The 21206-nt window shown below is 43.1% G+C and overlaps 1 protein-coding gene across 1 annotated transcript in view; it reads left to right on the top strand.

Annotated features, from left to right (window-relative positions):
- Nucleotides 1-20497, top strand: part of sipa1 (signal-induced proliferation-associated 1) — a 32594-nt gene extending 12097 nt beyond the window's left edge. The window contains 17 exon segments of the mRNA XM_029448953.1: nt 4753-6375; nt 6615-6739; nt 6838-7026; nt 7982-8156; nt 8491-8594; nt 9493-9650; nt 9982-10162; nt 10164-10589; nt 10675-10949; nt 11638-12069; nt 12071-12079; nt 13018-13144; nt 13244-13367; nt 14473-14571; nt 15475-15538; nt 16774-16852; nt 18277-20497. Of these exon segments, the coding sequence (XP_029304813.1) occupies nt 5268-6375; nt 6615-6739; nt 6838-7026; nt 7982-8156; nt 8491-8594; nt 9493-9650; nt 9982-10162; nt 10164-10589; nt 10675-10949; nt 11638-12069; nt 12071-12079; nt 13018-13144; nt 13244-13367; nt 14473-14571; nt 15475-15538; nt 16774-16852; nt 18277-18420 (3819 nt within the window). The 5' untranslated portion in view covers nt 4753-5267 and the 3' untranslated portion in view covers nt 18421-20497.
- Nucleotides 20498-21206: the final 709 nt, after the last annotated feature.

The following is a 21206-nucleotide window of genomic DNA, read 5'->3' as shown; positions in this document are numbered from 1 at the left end:
AACATAAAGCTGGTTCTCAATAATGTATGTGTTTTTTTTCCAGGGTAGCAATGCTTTGGATCAAAAGGTAGTTGTTCAAATGACAAAGCTTTACTGCGTTTGCATTGGGAGCAAGTATAATGACATTTAAATTGTCAGGCTAATGCATGCAGCAGAAAATATACTGAGAATACAGAAAATGGGTTCCCAATTAAATTGAGCTGAAAGTTGTGGGGGCAGGGACACAACACAACAGTTCCTCTTCACTTTGGACTTCTATGTTTCTATTCAAAGGAAGGTCAGTATGATGTGGTGGTCATATGTGTTTTAAAGTCTGGGCTAGTGAAGATTTGATTGAAGATGTGGCTTAGCAGTAATGGTAAGATAATCTCTCGTCTTGCTTTTAAAACATTTGGCTTATTTCCACAAAGTACCATTTTCTTCTCCTGTGCCTTGATTCTGATTCATAATGTGTTTATTACCCTCACAGTGTTAAACACAGATGGGAAATAACTGAATAACGGTGTAGCAGGTAGATGCTGCGACACCAGAAAGAGTATGTAGATGTGAATCATGCTAATAACTCTTCACAGCTGGTTACAACTCAGTTCTAACTATTTAAAAACCTACAAATCTGCAACATCTGAGAACATTAAGTCCTCGCTTTTATTTCTGTAATTATTATGCCTGTTTTTAGGTACTAAACAGCAACAGGAAATTATTATGAACTACTTATTTTGCACATTTACAAGGTATAATAATATAACTGGTGTTCAAATTCAAAGTGTAAAATAAGTAAAGTTGTTGTAGACTCTGGCATACTTTTGGCACTTGGCACAGAGATACATGCTGTATGAGTAGATTAAGATGCTCATGTGTAAACCACTAACAAAAAAGAGTCTGTAGCCATGCTAGGGGCTCTCTGAGGCTATCCTGAGGCTATCCTGAGGCACAGCTGTGCTTTTAGCTAAACACTAACATCAGCATGCTAACATGCTGATATAAAGCAGGTTATAATGTTCACCATGTTCAATATCGTAGTTTATCACATTCGCATGCTAACATGAATAATTAGACCGACGTTGTTATCCCTAGAGCCATGCTTAAAAAAACACACGCTCACGTACTTCCTGATGGAGTGTCACCATCACTGTTTCTCAGTGGCGGGCCGTGCATTTCACACCTAGGCCTTAAGTGATGTCCTACACAGTCCTACCTGAATTATTCCACCTCTTAATACCATCATTATGACGCCATGGCTCTAGAAACTATACATTTAGACAGAAACGCAGTATAACCGGGCGTTGCATCACCCTAACAACTGAGTTATATTAATATTTACGAAACATTTAGTTATAAATAGCAGGCATTCCCAGCAGTACAATGTGCAGAGCCTCTCGGAGGCTGTGAGCCGGGGGTACCGCTCGTAGTTAGTGATTTGAAAGTGGCGGACAAACCCTTTTCCCGGCTGTGATAGGTTCACTAGCGTCGGGGTTCTCTTCTCACAATGTCTATCTTTTCTTGAAAGGTTCGTCTTGAAAATGGCGTTGTAATTATATCTGCGACCAAATCGACCTCTTCTCCTCCTTCAGCCATTGTGGGTTGAAAAAAAAACAGCTTGTAGAAATCTACACAAATTAGCTCGTTCAAAGTTTGCTAGCTCTGCATAGCTCTGCCTCTCAATAGTGCGTATCCAATCAAAAGACGTGGACGTGCTGACGTTATCGTACGCCTGCTAGCTGGCCCCGGTGTCCCCAACTCAAAATCTGATTGGTTAACGCCACAGTTTTGTCTCCGTTCACTTTAAGCGACAGACGCCCGCACTGTTGATTCTGAAGGCCTCAGGGAAGATTTCTTGGACCCTGGCAACACGTCATGGCTGAAATATGATTGGATAAAAGCTCTAACATAAAGGCCAGACCTCCAAATCTCGATCTGAGGCTGGAAGCAGCGCAACCAAGAGGAAAGCTATGAAATGAAGAGAATAGACTATGGGGAATAATTTAATACATATTTGTGAAAAAATATATACAAATTAAATGTATATTCTGATGATGTTTAGGCCAGCAGAGAAGGCCTTGCTGGCCCTGACGACCCACCACTGCCGTTTCTCATGTTTTTAATTGTGGCTAAGCTAATTAATTGTGTAAAGTAAAAGTACATTTTCAATTTCTTTCTGTTATATTTGCCTAGCACTGAACCCATAGATCTATGGTTACAACATGTAAACCCTATCTGTTACCGACTAAGATTTTTCAGTCAACCACCACCATCTTGTGTTTTAGAAACAAGCAGTTAGATCATGTCAAGTCTAAAGTATTATTATTCACCTCATTATTCACATTGCCTTGTTTTGCAGTTTGCTGAGAAATCTGACACAAATATCATCAGTCGTGGGTTTGTTTGACAAAGATCGAGTCATGTCATGGAGTAAACAATATAGCACTGGTAGACTGGATACCACATCGAAAGAGGGTGGCACTAGACCGGTTGCTATGGAAACAAGGACTGATTCATGGGTCGGGGGTCTTAAGAAGCTCAGGAATATGTAATATGCACAAAGGGGGTGAGTGATAAGTGTCCAAGTTCAACCTGCGCTCTGTGTTGGTGGAGAGCAGGAGTGTTTCTGGATGTTCAGTTTGGTGTTGGAACAACATGAAGGCAATCTGTGATTGTCTTTGAAAAAAATAACCTGCTGCCAATAATCTACACTCCCACTTACCTTTTCAAGGCGTTGTGAAACATGCAGATGATGATGCACCTAATGATTGCAGATAGGCGTAGACAAACATAATTTGTGCCCACATGGTTAATGATGTTTGAGAACCTTCGCAGGCTCCCAGAAAGAAACATGAGCAGGGTTTTAATGTCAGCAGCACTGGCACCATACAGACGGTGCACAGAGGCTTCTCTATGTGACCCAGTGCTTAGTGTGTCCACACATGGCCGGAAATGTCTTCAATTGTTAGGGAGGGAGAAGCCTGGAACTGTCAGAGTTGTTAAAAAAAAAAGCCTGACGTTAGTTCAGACAGAAGAGTCATTTTATATTCCAATGTTAATCATGTTGTTCAATCATGTATGACCACAGCCTATTTGTAACACTAGCCATCCATATAAACATTTGACACTCATTCTATCTGCATACAAACACTCTACAGCTACCACTGAGGTCAATATTCACACATTTGACTCTTCTAGATCAATAAAATATAATAAAATAACAGGCTATGTTCTTTCTCCACAATAGTTACAAGCCTGGCATTGCAGATAATTATTTAAGGCTTAAGAATAACAGAATATATTATTTACGGGAATTTGACTATGGCCCTGAACACATAAACGTGCATCCTGCCTGTTTCCAGTAATGTAAGTCCACATTCAAAGTCCCTTCTTTGTATTGGCATTTAGACTTATGTTGATTTTGAATGTTTCTTTCAATATGTGCACACATCCATCAAATGATGTGTGCCTCAAGCCCTGCCGGGGAGATTTAGGCTGAAAGACCGTCCGCTTGTTTTGGAGCATTGCATGAACAGAGACATGATCCACTTCAGTGTTAGCCTTAAAAAACCTTAAAGAGACACTGGCTAAATCTGCAGTCAGCAACACTTCCTGATAACAGCGAGCCCCTCAAGTGACACTGAATGTGTTCTAGATGACATGAGTGCATGTAAAGACCTTAAAAAACACATTAGCATGTCTTGACACACCATTGGAACTACTTAAAACCTCTGATAACGGTTACTAAACTTAATAAACTAGTTTGCAGCTTCATGAAGGCTTTTCACAGCAAATTCTCTTAGTGCGAGGAACTGGAGAGATTGTGAGAGCAGGCAAGAAAGGGAAACAAAGATTTCTTGTAACTTCCTCACTACTCTATAGCATTTTTTATAGGGTGTGTGTGTGTGTGTGTGTGTGTGTGTGTGTGTGTGTGTGTGTGTGTGTGGATCTTTTCTGGTAGCAGCTCTGCACCACTGCACCTGCTCTTTAGGCTGCACGCACGAGAGAGGAGATGCATGTGAAAAGCTAGACAGGAAGAAGCCTCGTACCGTATTGAGAGAGACAAAAGGTTTCAGCTTGAGTTGATTGACGTCAGTTTGGTCAAAGACAGAGCATCTACATCGAATGATCACAGTAACTGGCTGAAGCGAAACCCACTCTATTGGTAAGTTGCAGTCAAAACTCAAAAATGATGAATTGCATCAGGACTTAAAAAAGGGAAGCGCACTGCTTCATTCTCTTTAGCTCAAAACATGTGTGACTCTTAACGTCTTTATTAACTTTAAATACTATTCATTAAATGAAATACTTGTGCAGGAGTGAGCTAACAAAACTGTGTGTGTTTGTGTGTGAACATATGCGAGGGTGAGAGACAGTTTACACTTACTTCTCGTGTGTTGGCAGAGTGTCAGTAAGACAGGAAGGCCCCCTCCCCTGTGTTAATACTATGTCTATTGTGAGCGTGTGCAGGGTGGACGTGATGAACTTTAAGTCTGCTATGGAACTATTTTGGGAAACTTTAGAACGGAAAGTGTGTAAAGGAAAGAAAACAGAGGTACAAGGCATTACTCAACAATAAAACATGTCAGACCTGCCTGCTGCTTTATTGTTGGAATTCAATACTTGTTTATCAAAAGCCAATCTCCTCCTCAAAGTGGTTCTGTGTACTCACTGACAAGCTGCTACGGGTTGAATATAAAACTGTCGATTAAGATAGTTGCAGTGTGGGTTTGATAGAAAAAATAAGTTTCTTTCTCTTTTTTTCTTCTACAGGTGGCCAGTGGACCAAAAGGGAAGCAGGGAAGCAGCAGGCACTGAAGAGTGCAGACGAATGGACGCCATGTTAGAAGGGTTGATAGAGCCTCTCATACACAGAGGACTCGAGCTCCAGTGATGATCCTCTCACCCTTAATCCGCAGGAATGAGCACCCCGCAACTGGAGCACCACCAAAACACGCGTCTGCACACCCGGACGGACCCCTGGAGCGAGACACAGCAGCATATTCTCCTCAATCTTCTTCATTTACACTTTGGAACTTGTTGACTTGTGATAACAAAGTGTGGCCCTTACAGAGACCTCTCTGAGAGCCCGAGGGTTGAGAAAGTTCAAGCATCTTAAGTGGTGTGAATGAGGAGTATATTTGTGGGGGTTTTTCATCTTCGCACACAGTGCTCTCGTTTCACACCAGCACCATAGAGACCAGGACAGACATTTTACTGGGAGAGCGGAAAGCTCTGGACCAGAGTAGAGAAAAGATTGTTGGACTGGAGTCGCTTTCTCAGGCACCATGCAGTCAGATGACCTCTTCATCCGCAAGTTTCGGCGTCAGAACATGCGGCCGCCTATTGCAACCGTCAACTTTGACCCCAACCGTGAAGCAGGTGTAGTGGAGTGGCCGCCGAGGAGAGAAGCCGATGGAGTAGACGGAGACAGCCTGACTCCGAGCCGCGTGGGGCTGACGCTAAGGGCGGTGGGCCGGGGCCACATCATGCAGAGAAGTAACAGCGATGTAACCTTAGGGGACTTGGACTCCTCCGGGAAGGCAGGGGGGAAAGCAGCTCGGGCGGTTGGTGAGAAGGTGGGTGCGGGGGCTCAGGGGGATGGGGGTGTGCTGCTACACAGGGAATACGGCAGCCTGTCCTCACTGGAGAGACAGACTCAAGCCCAGGAGCTGAGCACCGACGACCAGGGGCCCCTGAGTCCAAACGCTCTCCGCTTCAAAGACCCTTTCCTGCTTTTGGGACTGCAGGGAAACCCTCCAGAGCCTGATGGATTTTTCCGGGGTCTGTCTGTTTCCACAGGGGAGTCCCCAAAACCTGCAAAGCCACCGAAGCCTGAAGGTCTAAGTAAGAAGACCAAACCCCCTCAGATCCCTCAACCGGGTCCGTACGACAACATCGGGGGTGGAGCCTGGGTGAGGAACTTTGCCCACTACGATGTTCAGAGCATCCTGTTTGACCTCACAGAGGCGGCCACAAACAGAGACAGCATCGGGCGGAAAAAGAACATCACCTCAGGGGCTTCAGCCGCCTCCCAGCTGCGCCCCCTCACCCAAGCCACCCTGTCCTCACCCGCACAGGGCGGGGGAGGCAATGGGGTGAACGCAGATGACCCCGAGCAGTCGCTGCTGCTGGACGAAGGCGACGGCAATGATAACGAACTCCTGCTCAGCTGCCCCCACTTCCGAAATGAGACGGGGGGAGAAGAGCAGGTGGGTCTGGGTCGATCCCAGGAGAGGCGGGGACTCTGGTTGAGCCTGCGAACACCCAACGATGCAGTGTCGGTCCTGGAGGAGCCCAGAGAGAGTCACGTCCAACAGCAGGGCAAGAGCAACTACTTTATAGAGCATGCAGATCTGGGAGCCCATTACTATCGCAAATATTTCTACATGAAAGGTACGTGCAGTGCAAGTCAACTTGAACTCTTGCTGGTTGTGTTTAGTCAAAGGAGAGAATAATATTAGCAGGACAAAAAGTGGAAGTACACAGTGGTGCATTTCAATCATGGATGAACAATCACTTTAAAACTCATGGCACACATTTCTAATTTCTGTGTAAAAGGGTCCTCTATGAGCATCGCATTTTGACCCCAACACTGTGACGGTTGTATTTATGTGACTGTATTGTGATCACAGAACACCAGAATTTCTTTGGCATGGACGATCGCCTCGGTCCAGTGGCCATCAGTTTCCGTCGAGAGGAGAAAGATGGATCCAGCGGAGCTCAGTACAATTACAGAATCATCTTTCGCACCACAGAGGTAAAGCGGCACTTTTCCCTCCTCAAAGCTCTCTTCAAGTGCAGTGTGTGTAAAAATGGATTTGACTGGATGTGATGACTTGTGAATCGTGTCCTCAGATGAAGACACTGCGAGGTTCCATCTTTGAGGAGTCTGTGCCTTCTGCCGCTCGTCACACAACCCCTCGAGGCTTGTCTCCCAAGAGGCTGCTGGAGTTCATCATGCCTGAACTGAACCTGCACTGCCTTCGCTTGGCCTCAAACTCCCCCAAGGTCCGGGACACCCTGCTGAAGCTGGACGAACAGGGGGTGAGTAAGGCTGCGTCTGCTGACACCAAAGATGAGTCAAACAGAAAGCGTTTCAGGACATCTGATAGTGGCAAAGGTCAGACATGAAATGTTTTTGTTGAAAAGCGGACATTCTGAAGAACTACATCTCCACAGTGATCAATCAGGTGTGTTTAGATGTGAAAGTGCAGTTTCTATATCTGTTCATATTTCTCTCAACTATGTCTGCCACATGTTCACTCACCAGGTAGTATTGCAGCTCATATTCTCTGGTGCTACGTTTTGACGTAAAACAGGTTCTGCAGTATAAGAATGTCGCTTTAGTTTTGCTTTTTCAGTCCGTTTTGTGTCTGCGTTGTTTTTTAATGTTAGAACGAGTAATTCCCATTTTTGTCTGTTTTTTGTTTCTCTTTTCTCATATCCCAAATTATTTGTGTTGTGTGGGTTACAGACCAAAATCCATTTTAATATCAATGTAATATTTTTTTCATTAAGGATGATCCACCCATCAACTTTTCAATTAACAAATTCAAAATGTTCAACATGACTTGACTAATACTCAAAAATAATGACAAAGTGAGATGAAACTAATGAAGTAAGGTGATATCATAATCATTTAAGCTCTATCACATGAATAGAAACTTTATTTTTATGACCCTTCACATTTCATTGCAGAAGCTGCTGAACACTTAATCTAACATACACCAGATAGCCACTCGCTCCACCTTTTGAGGTTAACAACTTCAGACAAAGACTGCACAACTTCGACAAAATAAACTCATTGTGCATCCTGTACTCTGGCATACGAACTGAAGGGGATTAATAGGTTTACAAGTGTAATGTACGCTGTGCAGACATTTTTTTCAGACAAGCTTTCTGAGCTGTAAAGTAAGATGTCAAATGATCAATATGCCCTATTAGATGAAAGGTCTTGGCAGGGTAATTATAAACTGTGCTTCTCTGTCTTCTGATGTAGCTGAATTTCCAGCGAAAAGTTGGGGTGATGTACTGTCGGGCCGGGCAGAGCTCAGAGGAAGACATGTACAACAACGAGAGCTCGGGCCCAGCATTTGAGGAGTTCCTGGATCTGCTCGGCGAACGTGTGCGACTGAAGGGCTGGGAGAAATACCGAGCTCAGCTGGACAACAAGAGTGAGCTGGGGGAAAAAACGCACCACACACCCGCATCTATTGGCTGTATCTCACCTTGTCGCAGGATCATTATCCAAAGGGCATCAGTGCACCGCTGAAAGCCTAAGATAACTCCTATCTTGCCACATGTAATCTGAGTAATGCCTGCAAAATAGCATAGTCACTGCTGATTATCTCGAAGCTGTTTTCCCCTCAGCGAGCGGCAGGGAACAGCAAATGGGACAGATTTCACCCTGACTGACAGTTTGAGTTTCATCTTTCATTCAGAGAGGTTGACTGATTTTCACTAAATCTCTATGCTGTCTGTTTCTTTGTGTGTCTTTTGCTTGTGTAGCGGACTCAACTGGGACACACTCCCTCTACACGCGCTACCAGGACTATGAGATTATGTTTCATGTGTCCACTATGCTGCCCTACACAGCCAACAACACACAACAGGTACAAAAAATAAAACCCATATATATTTCGACAGTGATTTGACACGTGTTATCCTTCTCCTGCTTTTGGGGTTGCGGTAGCAATTTTTTTTACGATATCAATTTCATCTCTGGGAATTCAGGGAATGGCTTTTTCTCAAACGTTTCACCTCTATTCGTAAAAAAAAGAAATCGCATCAGTCTTGGTACAACCTTCATTACCCATCTGGGTTCACACTGTCATGCAGTGGTAAATTCTTTAGAAAGAAACCTCTGTACTACGCCACAAGCATGACATAACAATCCTGCCCCCCAGTGTTCACTCCCACCATGAAGGTATTCACTGTCGCCTGTCAGGCTTCAGCTGACTGTCAGTCCTTTATGTGCAGTCTGCGGTTTAAGGCTGTCACTCACAAAGAGACTGGTCGTGACATGCTAATATAGATTAAAGGTTTAAATAAGACTAAACATGGTGGTGACAAAGCCCTGAGATTCCTCTTTAAACTGTTTGTTTTTGGCGGCAACAGCTTGGGATGTATTTATATCTTCATTATGTTTTTTCTTTTCAGTTTCTCTTCTAGTTTTTTTTTTTTTTGTGAGACGTTGTCATAAAAAAAGCCTAATCAATGAACCTGAAGTTACACAATTCTGTTGTTTGAATGGTACAGTATCAGATCAATAAAGTTACATCCAAACATTAAAAATAAAACCATTTAAATGGATTGAAAAGTGAATAATAATAACAATCTCAGTGTTTTTGCCACACGCCAACTTCAAGAAATAAAAGAAAACCTGTTTTTTATTTCTTTTTCTCGATATATAAAACGTGTCAAGCTGTTCCACTGAGATGTGGTTTGTTCGTGGTTTGCTAAAAGGACTTGTTCAATAACTCTCACTGCGTCTCTGTTTTGCCTCTTCAGTTGCTGAGGAAGCGACACATCGGTAACGACATCGTGACGATCGTGTTCCAGGAGCCGGGCGCCCTACCCTTCACGCCAAAGTCCATCCGCTCCCATTTCCAACATGTCTTCATCATCATTCAGGTTCACGAGCCCTGCTCTGACAACACCTACTACAGGTCTGTCTTCATCCTATCTCTTACACTCTTTTCAAAAGAAATACATCTTTTCCCGCCCCCAAAATGTTTTTACCCTCCTTTTACAGGCTGAAATCTCTTGAGATAATAAATTCATAACCAGCCATAGGGCCCCAACGTTAAGACCGGTGTTACTATGTGCACTCTAGTTACTAGTAGGCAGCTCAGGTCACAGATCTGTGCTCCACTGCAGCAGATTTAGTGTAAATGTTTGTAATTCTGGAGAGCACTACAAAACACAGACATAGAGCGAATGTTTCTGCTGCACCCACTCTCTTACTCTGTCATGTCTCTATTTCTCTCTCCCTCTCAGGGTGGCTGTGACACGCTCTAAAGACATGCCATTATTTGGCCCACTGTTTCCTAAGGGCGCCCGATTCCCTCGCTCGCCTGCCTTCAGAGACTTCCTCCTGGCGAAGGCAGTCAATGCTGAAAACGCTGCGGAGAAGTCAGAGAAGTTTCGCTCCATGGCCACCCGCACGCGGCAGGAATATCCTGAAGGACCTGGCCGAAAACTATGTGACCACCACGCCCATAGACTCCTCCACCAAGTTTCCCCTGCTTTCTCTTGGAGGCAAGCGCAAGGACAAGCTTAAGGGCGCCAAAGGGGCCGAGCTGCACAGTGCGGGGGCGCTGGTTTGGGCAGTGATGGTCTACGGCGGCGATGAAGGGGAGGCAGGAGAGCACAGGCTCCCCTGTCTGCTCGGGGTGTCGGCAGAGTCAGTGGTGCTCATTGAGAGGTGCACACGCAGGGTGGTGTTTAACTGCTCCTGTCGAGATGTCATCGGCTGGAAGGCAGTGACAGAGACTAAGGAGGGGGGGCCCTGCTTGGATATCTTCTACGAGCGTGGGGAGTCGGTGTCAATCAGTGTGATGGAGAGCCAGGCGGAAGATATACGAGAGGTGGTGCAGAGGCTAGAGGTGGGTGATTGTGTCCAGATTTAAAATACTGCAGTTGGTGGTTTACGTCTTTCTGATTCGTTAACCTTCCTCTGCTCGTCTGCAGCTGGTGACGCGGGGCTGTGAGGCTCTTGAGGTTACACCCCTGCGCGACGGAGTCGGTCAGCCCGGCTTCCTGATGAACGAGGAGGGCTTTGTGACGGAACTGCAGCGGTTCTGTTACGCCGAGAGCGGAGGCCTGCAGCTGTGGGCTCGCGTGGTGCGGCTGTGCGGACACTCGCTGGTTCACCTGAGCCCCGAAGAGAGGACCAGGCTGCTCCGCACTGCGCACAAGATCCACATCACTGTCATCCCACCGGACGAGAACGGCAAGCCTCGCAGGTGGGTGGGGCTGCAGAAAAATGAGGAGGAGGAGGAGGAGAGGGAACGCTAACAAGGGCATGTTTTGGTCGTCAGACACAGGGAGAAGGGGCTCATGGGTGAGAGAGATTGACACTAAGGAGGATAGGGTTAGTGGGACAAGCCAGTTCAGGAAAGCAGGAGACGTGCCACTCCGAGGTCACAGCTCACTCTGCTGATGACAGCCCACAGTCAGTGTCACAACCAGCTGGATGAAACCAAATCAATCTCTCTAATGATCTTAAATCACACTGCCACAGGCTGTCCCACAGTTAACAACACACTTTCCACTCAGCTGAAGTCACAGAGGGCAGAAACTGCCATGGATAGGTTTGTTAAAATAAATAAAACCAATATTAAAGTAGACACCTCTGTAACACTTCAACATTTCAAAGTTGGCAGCAGAAGCATCCTCAGAGAATCCCGCTGCTTTATTTATATTTCAGTACTGAAATGCTTGTTCTGTAACAACGAAGCACAAAAATGTCTTCATAGTGGGGCTCTGTGTTCTCAGAGGAATGTAAAAGACAAATATAGCGCTTTATTTTCCACATCATCTTTGTTTTTTTGGCTTCTAGATTAATTTATGACTCAACAGTGGGATGAGATGGAAAAGCGATGCGTGACGGCTCTCTTCTTACTGCGCATGTTGTTGTTTTATATGCTGCAGAAGTTTCTCCGAGCTGTACCAGAAGGCCATCAAGGATGCGGAGTGTAAACCCGGTGAGGATCAGTCAGGAGAGGCCTGGGTGCTGGACGAGAGGGAAGAAGAAGAAGAAGAGGAGGAGGAGGAGGAGGAGGAGGAGGAGGAGGAGATGGAGGAGGAAGTGGAGGAGGAAATGAAAGAGGACACGCAGAAGGCCAGTGAGGTCAATGAAGCGGACATGACGGAGGTGCAGGTGGAGGCCGAAGAGGACGAAGGTCGGTCGTGTGATGAAGGACAAAGTGAGAGTAGTCATGGCTCGCTCCTCGCGCCGCCAAGCTTACCTTTGTTACGGGCCACTTCCCTGCAGGACGAACCAGCCAATCAGAGCCAAGATGGGAGGGGCTCGCAGCTCACACGCAGCTGCTCTTTGGAGAGACAGCCATTCCTACAGGGACACGTGTGATGGGTGAGTGTTACTAAATGTAAAGCTGACATAACCTTACATATGAGTGGGATGGAGGCAGTATAGAGAAATAGATAATAGAGATAACAAGAAATGCTGCTCTGCGAGGTGTTATAATCTTTCTAGTTACAGTGGGAGACCGTCAGGTAAAAAGGCTCTTAAATCATCCAACATGGCTGAAAATATCCTCAAACTGAAGCTGACTCATCACAATTTAATCTCAGTTAGTGCGTCACTTTTCCTGCAAAGGACAAGGCACAGAGGAAGGACACCAAGCAATGTGTCACTCTGCTTCACTGATCCGTGTTAACTTGATGCAAAAATGACATTTTCAGACCATTAAAAGTTGACAGCAAGTCCGGTAATTGACAGCAAGAACCCACATTTGTTTCCATTAAACAATCACTTATTTGATGGTCTCTGTGCACTATTTCCTCATCCTCTTGAGTATCAAGGTCCTTCTCTGACAGTCAAACTCTTGCCAAGTATGAAGCTCCAATGAGATGGAAAACATATTTTTTTTAAAGCAGCAGGACATGTTTGAATCTGCCTGGCAAATACTTTTTAGTTCACCAGAGGGTTTCACCCTGAGAAAGCCACAACAGCTTAAAAAGGAAATATATTCGTGATTATATTAAACTCTGATGCTCACCAAAGATTTAACTTTTTTAGTGTCCCGCAAAGCAGAACTGAATAACTTGACCAGAAACCGCATCAGATATGATATTTTTGATAGATGATTTTGTGAGTGCAGCATAGCAAACATCAATCAGGCCTAAATCTAAGCCATCCTGGAGATTACTTGTCTAAGTGCTCCAGTTTCTGTTTTGACCTCTGGATTGGATATAAAAAAAAATGTCACAAAGCATCAACAGCAGATTTGCGTTGTGTTTTTCCCCCACCACCACCACCACATCTATCCCTCCCTGTCTGGTGGACAGGCACGTGTACGACAACGTGGAGCTGAAGGGGGAACGCCACATCTATGAGAACGTCGGCGGGCTGAGGGACGCCACACCTGATCTGATCCTGGCTGTCAAACCCAAGGTTCCCCTGGAGGACGAACAGGTGACAGACTGAGACGAGAAGACATCTGACTGGTTTCTCTCCTCAGCCCTCCGTCCCGTCTCTGACAGTGTCCATTTCCCTCTATCTCTATCTCTTCAGTTCATGGCCGCCGAGTTTGGTGATGACAAAGCTTCGGTGAGTGACTCGTCTTCCCGGTTGTCATGTTTAGACCGGGCTGAAAGAAATTCACGAGCCCTAAGTCTTCATAACTCCATCACCAAGAGTAAGTACTTCCCGCTGATATACAATATACATATAAATATTATTTATTTATAATCCCTTTAACAAAAGGAATAGCATGTGTGTAAATGAATTAGGAGACAAAGAGCATTATTACATGACCCTGATGCACTCAAAACAAAGCTCCCTTCTCAGACACCACAGCTGACACGACTGCTCAAATGATGCCAAAATGGAACAATTACACATGTTTACAAATCATCTCTGCCTGATTTGAGCCTCAAAGTCCTTTTCTCCAGATTTTTTCTGCCTTAAGCCCCTCTCTTCATTATCCTCCCTCTGCTCCCCACTGCATCCCCTTTGTCCCTCCTCTTTCATCCATGCTGCCCCCTTTTCCGCTAATCTAATATCACCCCTGCTCTGCTGCCAGGGGACAGATGGGTAGTGGGAGGGGTGGAGTTTTAGGCAGCCCCAAATCAAGGAGCCCCTCTTACGCCATCTGCTCTGCCTCCGCTGAGACTATGGGACTCATCATTTAGCCGCCATAAGAGCACACTTGCTCATCCTCTCATCTGATTTTCTGCGGGGGCGGCCTCTGAAGCCTCTGATTGTTTTGCATCACGTTCTTTCACAAGAAGAGTCTGTTAAAACTTCTAAACTAAAAGATCAAATTCAAGGCCTTAATAGATCTTAAAAAGGAACAATTAACAATAGCATCTTGAATGTCATTTTAAAAATGTAGTTTTATAAATTTGTCTGCTGTAAACAAAATTCTGTTATTCAAACCATATTTAGGTCATTGTCTTACATTTATACTTTTATCTATTTTATTTTAGTACGCTTCCTTGGATTTCATTTTAACTAATGTCAAAAAGGTCAGACAAAGTCACAAACCTAATTCAATAAAACTTGCAGGCATCCGTCATACATCATAACATTTCCTCCTGGTCCCTCTATACTCAGTCCCCTGAATCTGACCAGCATTAACACAGCAGCATCCCCCAGTGGTGGCTCTTTGTTACTGTACAACGGCTGCTCAAAAGTCTGCAGTCCCACTGTTCTGCTGTATTGTCCCGGCGCCATTATATTTGCTGCACTGAGATATGTTTCATAAGAAAGCGTGATAAATCTCGCCTTCTTTCTCTCAGTTCTCTCAGAGACGACAGATTCCACTGAGGAGGAGTGGCAGTCCATCGCTGACCTGGCCACAGCCTGCCGCGGCATCCTGGAGGCATTGTCACGAGAGGGTGAGGAACTATTTGTACTTGCACACCTCACTTACTGTAAAATAGGCTGTCAAAAAAGTATTCAGATTACCTTTGCTGAAGTAAAAATGGAAATATCTGTATAATATTTGTAGTGAAAATACTCCACTACAAGTAAAAGTCCTGCATTCAAACCTTACTTAAGGAAACGTAGGTAAGTATGATCATCAAAGTACTTCTGCAGAAAAATGGTCCCCGTCAATTCTTTACTATTATATATATGACATTTTTGTATTAATATTACTGCTGCATTAATGTGTCGCATTTTACTGCTGTAGATGTTTATGGTTGTGCTCAATTTAACTACTGTTGGGTAATTTATTCTACAGCAATGCATCATATTCTATGATATCATCATATGTTTGTAGTTTTTTAGTTGTCCAGTGAAAACCACGTATCTCTAAAAAGTCAACTTTTCATGAGATCAATAAAACAGCCAATTCAAGAGGGTTTTAAATAGTTTAAGAGAATCTGATTCTGCAGATGATCAGAAAACAACAGAATATTTCACTGGATGAGACGGGTATGAAACATTATAATAAGTAAGGTAACTAGAGATGTCAGATTTATGTAGTGGTGTAAAAAGTATAATATTTGCCTCTGAGAAAATGATAAAGTGGAATTTGTATTTGGCACACGTTTTCTACCTCAATCTTAATGTTCAAATAAAATTCTATGAAAATGACTGTAATGTTTGACCTTTCATGGACTGGCAAATAATGAATTGCATTCACAATATATGATCAAAGTTATGTTGACAGCCCCGGCTGTATAGGTTTGTTCTGGGAGGCTTTGGATCATCTTTGTCTCCCTCGTCTTTTCTGTTATTAAGGTTTGTATGGCTATTTTAAATTACAATAATGTGGATAATGTTCTTCACCACAGACCATAAAGCCGGAGACCCCTCCCAAGCAGGAGCAGACGGCAGGCTGAAGGACTCAAAGGAGAGGTGGGTTGCTATACAGTACACACAGGGTGACGCAGACAGTTCAATACCTCTGTACTTAGTCGCTTGGTTTTCTCATTGCACACATTCCTTTCCTCAGCTCTACTTCTTTATTCTCTCTCAATTATTTAGACATTATCGGCCACGTCCAACTGTTTGAGTCAATGCGATGGTTTCTCTCCCCCATAAAGACAGCCCTGTTGCTGACTCAGTGATGCACTTCAGCACAGGCACGCACAGCTTGTCTGACTCACTGCCGTTGTCATCTTTTTGTTAAACTCCCGCTATGATCTATTTCTTTTGGCTTTATACTATTTTCAGCTCCTGGGTCGCCTTATTGTTCTCCTCCATGCTGTGTCTGAACATGCAACGTCTGCAAAACTGTTGGCCAAAGGAAAAAAAACTGAAAATGAGTCACTAACAAATAAGAAAAATAAAACGTGAAACTTTTCTTTAGAAGAAGTCTTGAGTATTTACAGGCGCCGTTTATGTTCAGACACGTATGAGAATATGTATTATTTTTATTTTTCAATACATACCAGATTATTAAAAAAAGATGGATTCAGATTATATTTAGTGACTACACTAAAAAGCAAACTGCTAACTTCTTTCAAGAAAATTATTTCTTCAAAAACGCACTCTTGGATAACTTGTACAAATAAGCTTTAAACCAACTAAAAAGGAGAAAATATACGGCCGTATGATTAACCGTCAAACTTAAAAACACTATGCCCAAAACCATCTGATGATAATGGCATGTTCTTTTCTTTAAAAGCATTATCGCGCTGTTCACATCACCAGGAGAGCGAGTGACGCGTCATTTTGTGTAATAGCACTCAAACGAAATGCATCATGGGATGACTTTTCGCACAAAAAAATGGGTCTTGCATGTCAACTTTAGCAATTACTGTAACTTGATCTGCAATTATTAAATGAAAGGCAGCAGGGACGATGTCTCGAGCTCTGAGCCTGCCACAGTGACAGACGGCTCCATGACCAGTCAAGCTAATTAAAAGGTTCCCTCTGTATGAGATGAAGGGAGGTGTTATAACAGAGGAAGAGAACGTTCTCTTACAAAAGAAATACAATAAAAAGCTTTCTATAAAATGCACCAGTGTAGACATTCATCTTGTCCATTTGTTGCATGGAAAATGAAACAATGTATGCTTTCTCCAATTACAAACTTTAAGAATATGTAATTGCTAGTGACGAAGTGCCACTGCCTCTCTTTGTTGCAGTGACTCTCCAGGCCACCTAGAAGAGAAGGTGTCACAGCTGGAGTCCATGCTGAAGAGGCTGCAGGATGACCTGCAAAAGGTGCTTTGACTTTCATGAATGTTTTTTCAGTTTTTCTGTTCTGTAATAATATTTTCAGTGAGCCCCACGGGAGAGTCAGCAGGTAGGAAAAAGTATTTGAATTGGTCAGCGTCTGTCGTCGGAGCGAAATGATTTGTATTTTATGATGCAGGCTTTTGTTTACTTGTACGAATCCTCCCGTCCATTCATCCATTTAAAGTCAAAGCGGGCTCACTGTGGATGCATAAAATACAAAAAACACTCAAAAGGCATTTATTTATTTAAACTTTTGTTGTAAATCTGTACAGTAACATTTCAGATTTTTTTTAATATTCAAATACTTTAAAAGAAATGTATGTACGACAACTCCCTTAATGCTGTTATCAATATTTTCTAGTACATTTCTACTAATGTATGTATGTAGATGTCAAAGAATTCTGTATGTGATGAATTCCTTATTCTGATTCTCGAATTCTGAAGCAGAAAACACAAAAGATTATTCTCAACACAAAGTCCACTTGTGGTTCCGGAGCTTTCAACCACATCTCATGGCATTCCTCAGCGGTCAGTCAGCAGCAGACAAGTGGACATGGTGTTGAGAATATTTGGTCAATATTGTATGTGTCTCTGTGTGTACACATATTATATAAACATATTATTTCTCCCAATTATATGGAACATTTTCTATTTATTTTTAATTATACTATTTTCATTATTGATTCATCTAATGGATATTTTCAACCAGTCATTTAGTCTATGAACTCTCAAGATAAAATACCCGTTTAGTGCTCAAACAATAATTGATAAGTTGATCAAAAGAAAATTAAACTGATTGAAATAACCGATTAATCGTCTGTCATTTATGAAGCAACAAATAAAACTTCCTCTGGTTCCAGCTTCTAAAATGTGAAGATTTGCTGCTTTTCTCTGTTTTATATAAACAGTAAATTGAATATATTTGTGTTTTGACTGTTGGTTAGACAGAACAAGCGATTTAAAACTGTCGCCTTGGGCTCTGGGCAATAGTGATGGAGCATTTTTTGACATTTAATAGTTCAAACAATGAATTGAAAAATAATCGTCAGATTATTCAATAATGAAAATAGTCATTAATTAATTCCCTATACCTATTATAGGTGATTAGTTGCTTGCTCAGTCTGACCAGCAGCCTAAAACCCCAACGCACTGACGAGACTACTGTCATTTAGAGTCTGATTTTCTGTCAAAGAAAGAATCAGTTCAGCACTGTTTTGGATTGTGGGTTTCATTTTCCCCCCTGCAGCGGGATGTGCTTCTCAACACTGTGTTGTTTTATTTCAAGCTCTGTGTTTATGTGTGCCCACTAGTTTCCTTAAAGCCACCGCTGTACCTGTCGCTCCCCTCCCGTTCCTGCCACAGCGATCTGAGCGACGGCTTTTGTTTTGTTGTGTGCCGATGTCTTTCAGGAGAAGGAGGACAAGGCGGTGCTGCAGGCCGAGGTGCAGAGCCTCCGGCAGAACAACCAGCGGCTGCAGGAGGAGTCGCAGAGCACAGTGGCTCGCCTCATCAAAGTCACCGAGCTGCTGTGCAACGTCAACAAGCCCTGTTAGCCTCAACCCACTGCACGCACACAAAAACACACAAATCAGCGGAGAGATGCAAACCGTACAACCAGCTTGTATGCTCAGTATACTTATTTTGTTCGCGCATATTTGCAAAGGCAGACACACACACATGCATCCTCTTCGATCTGTGTATTACCACAGTATCAATCCTGAATCCTGGACCTGCATTTTGGTGAGGGAGTATGCAAATCAACCCCATAAAAAAAAGAAAAGAAATGACATTTTCAAAATCCCATGACCTTCATAGACTGACCAGTATGCAGCTCTCTGGCTGCTGCGTTAGTGTGCTATGCCAGAGTGCTTCTCTCTGTGTGTATGATACAGTATGTGCGTGGATGTGTGGCGCATGTGTGCGTGCGTGTGCGTCTGTTTGTGTGCATCTCTTAATGTACCTTGCTTCAAATACTTGACAAGCTGGGCTATGCACTTGCATAAAAAGTGGCAATTAAGACTGAGAGACACTGTATAGCATGTTTGGTGGTGTCTTATCTGAAATGACCAAAAGTGTATATATATATCACCAATAATATATGTGACCAGTAGTATTGCTATCCTCTCTGCCAGACGTGTAGTTGCAATGTCTGAGTGTGATTCTGCCCCGGCGCTGATAGTGTGGAAGGCCTTGAAAAAAAAAAGGAACATGACAATGACAGGCCTGTAGGCAGCCTTCTACTTCAAAAGATGTAATGATGCTAACTGACCGGCCTCAGAGCAAGGCCTGTTATGTAAGGACATCATTCTCTGCCCATTCACTTCTCAGTTTCTAGGGAGAGACTATATTAAAAAAGGTCATACATAAAAAGGACGTAAACTGGAAATGTCAACAAAAAAAAGAACTGAGCATGCTTGTCCCTCCTGGAAGTATGTATGACAACAGTATTAAAGGGATACTGAAAAGGGTTATACCTCTCGTGAAGACGCAGACAATGGCAGGAAAAGAACTGCTTCAGCTTCCTTCCATGATTGCCTGTAGCCGTTTTCTTCTAACCTCACTATTGTAGCAGCCATACTGTAGAAGATCTCCTCCAGCTGGCCTGAACCACAAAATGCCAAAAGGCAGCTTTTAATTTCAGCTGGCAAAATAGCTTTAGGTGTCAGAATAAAAACACCTGGAACTAATAGTGAAATACAGAATATTGTATTTAAATATGTTTTGTGTTTGGCGGATGTCTACAGTGACTATTTTGGGTAATTGTTTAGTATGGCTTATGAGTGGTAGCGGTGAGGACTAGGAATAGGTGAAATCTTACCATTCCACCCTGATGTGTGTGTTTCTGTGTGTTTCTGTGTCGTTCTTGCACTTTCTTTTTTTTGTAAAATCAGCACAGGACAGGGCACATATTGTACTTTATTTAGCCCAGGTTATGTCTTGCTCAACATAAGAAGGTGGATACGATATCACCCTCTCTCCCCCGACACCACCTTTACCTCACCTTTTTGTGTCCACTGCGGATGGCGGCAATAACAAAACGCGTGTTCAGAGGAGTCGGACCTCAGTGCCAACGAAAAAGCCCAGGCAGCTCTCCTGAATCCCATCGAAAATCAAACAGAACTGACCACAAACTAAACCCCGACTACAAACTCTAAACTCCGTCTAAAAGGGATGCCAAACGTTCGCCAGTCACTCAGACTCTCTTGTTTCTTGTACAAAACTTCCTCTTGTAATTTTATTTTAGAGTCACTGTGAATACCTGGTACCAGCATATTAAGATACAGTATATACAGATTAAATTATGAATCTAAACTTTATCAGTATGTGAAGATACTGTATGTACAGCTGTTTCATGTTACTTAGTGCATTGGGTTGTGTATGCCCTCCTTTTGCAGGACGATTATGCAGAGAAGTGTTAATCGTGGCCATGCAGGCGTCCTGTTTCGTCTCCTGTACATGCTGAAGCCTCACGACTGAACAGGGACACGGTGGTGTGGGAAGACCTGTTTTACTGTGTCTTGTACAGTATAGTTATTTAGATTGTAGGAGGTTGGTCCAGCATGAGAATGTGCCAAGCAACTTCCAAGCTCCCCTCTGTATGTGTGTATGTATAAAAATGTAACTTATTAATCATGCAAATGTGGATTTTCTTGTAGCTGTTTAAACTGGAGGGAAGTCTTGAGGAAAACAAATGTGAAATAGGGCAGAAAGGAAAGGTAGGCTTGGCTATACATTTTAGTTTCTTTTGTAAAAAACCAACAACCATGATATGACGTGACAAAATACTATCTGCAAAAATGTGACTTTGGTTCTTATTATCATTCTAGTTTTGAGCTATTTCAGCTATAGCTCTTACATATTTAATAAGGTCTTAAAACACCATTAGGTACGCCTTAATGAGTGAAACTCTTCTTTCAGAATGGATGGTTAAACTGGTCATACTGGTGTCATGTGCAGGCTTATTTCTCTGACTTTGTGCCTACCAGAAAATGTAATGTATGCTAACCCAGCTTAGTGACCTCATTTCTTTGTCTTTGGTTTCACTTACTGACGGTTGTTTGTGGCAGATGAAGGATTTTCTAAGAGACCGTCACCACATCTGGTCTTTCATCTGCCGTGCGAGGAAAAGTCATTGAGTAACACATGATTTGATAGAACAGATAATAATAATAATAATAATAATAATAATAATATTAGATGTGTTGTCGGTCTAAAGTATCACTGAAGCTCAATGCCACCGATTGTTCAAAGAAGCAAACTGACAAATATATGGATTTTAAAAGAGAATTAAAAGGAAAAAGGTGCTGAAAATGACTGATGATGCATTGAAGTTTAAGTT

This window comes from Cottoperca gobio, chromosome 14 (assembly GCF_900634415.1).
Source record: "Cottoperca gobio chromosome 14, fCotGob3.1, whole genome shotgun sequence".
NCBI classification, from domain to species: Eukaryota; Metazoa; Chordata; class Actinopteri; order Perciformes; family Bovichtidae; genus Cottoperca; species Cottoperca gobio.
The sequence above is the reverse complement of the archived record's forward strand: the minus strand, read 5'-3'. Positions and strand labels throughout refer to the sequence as shown.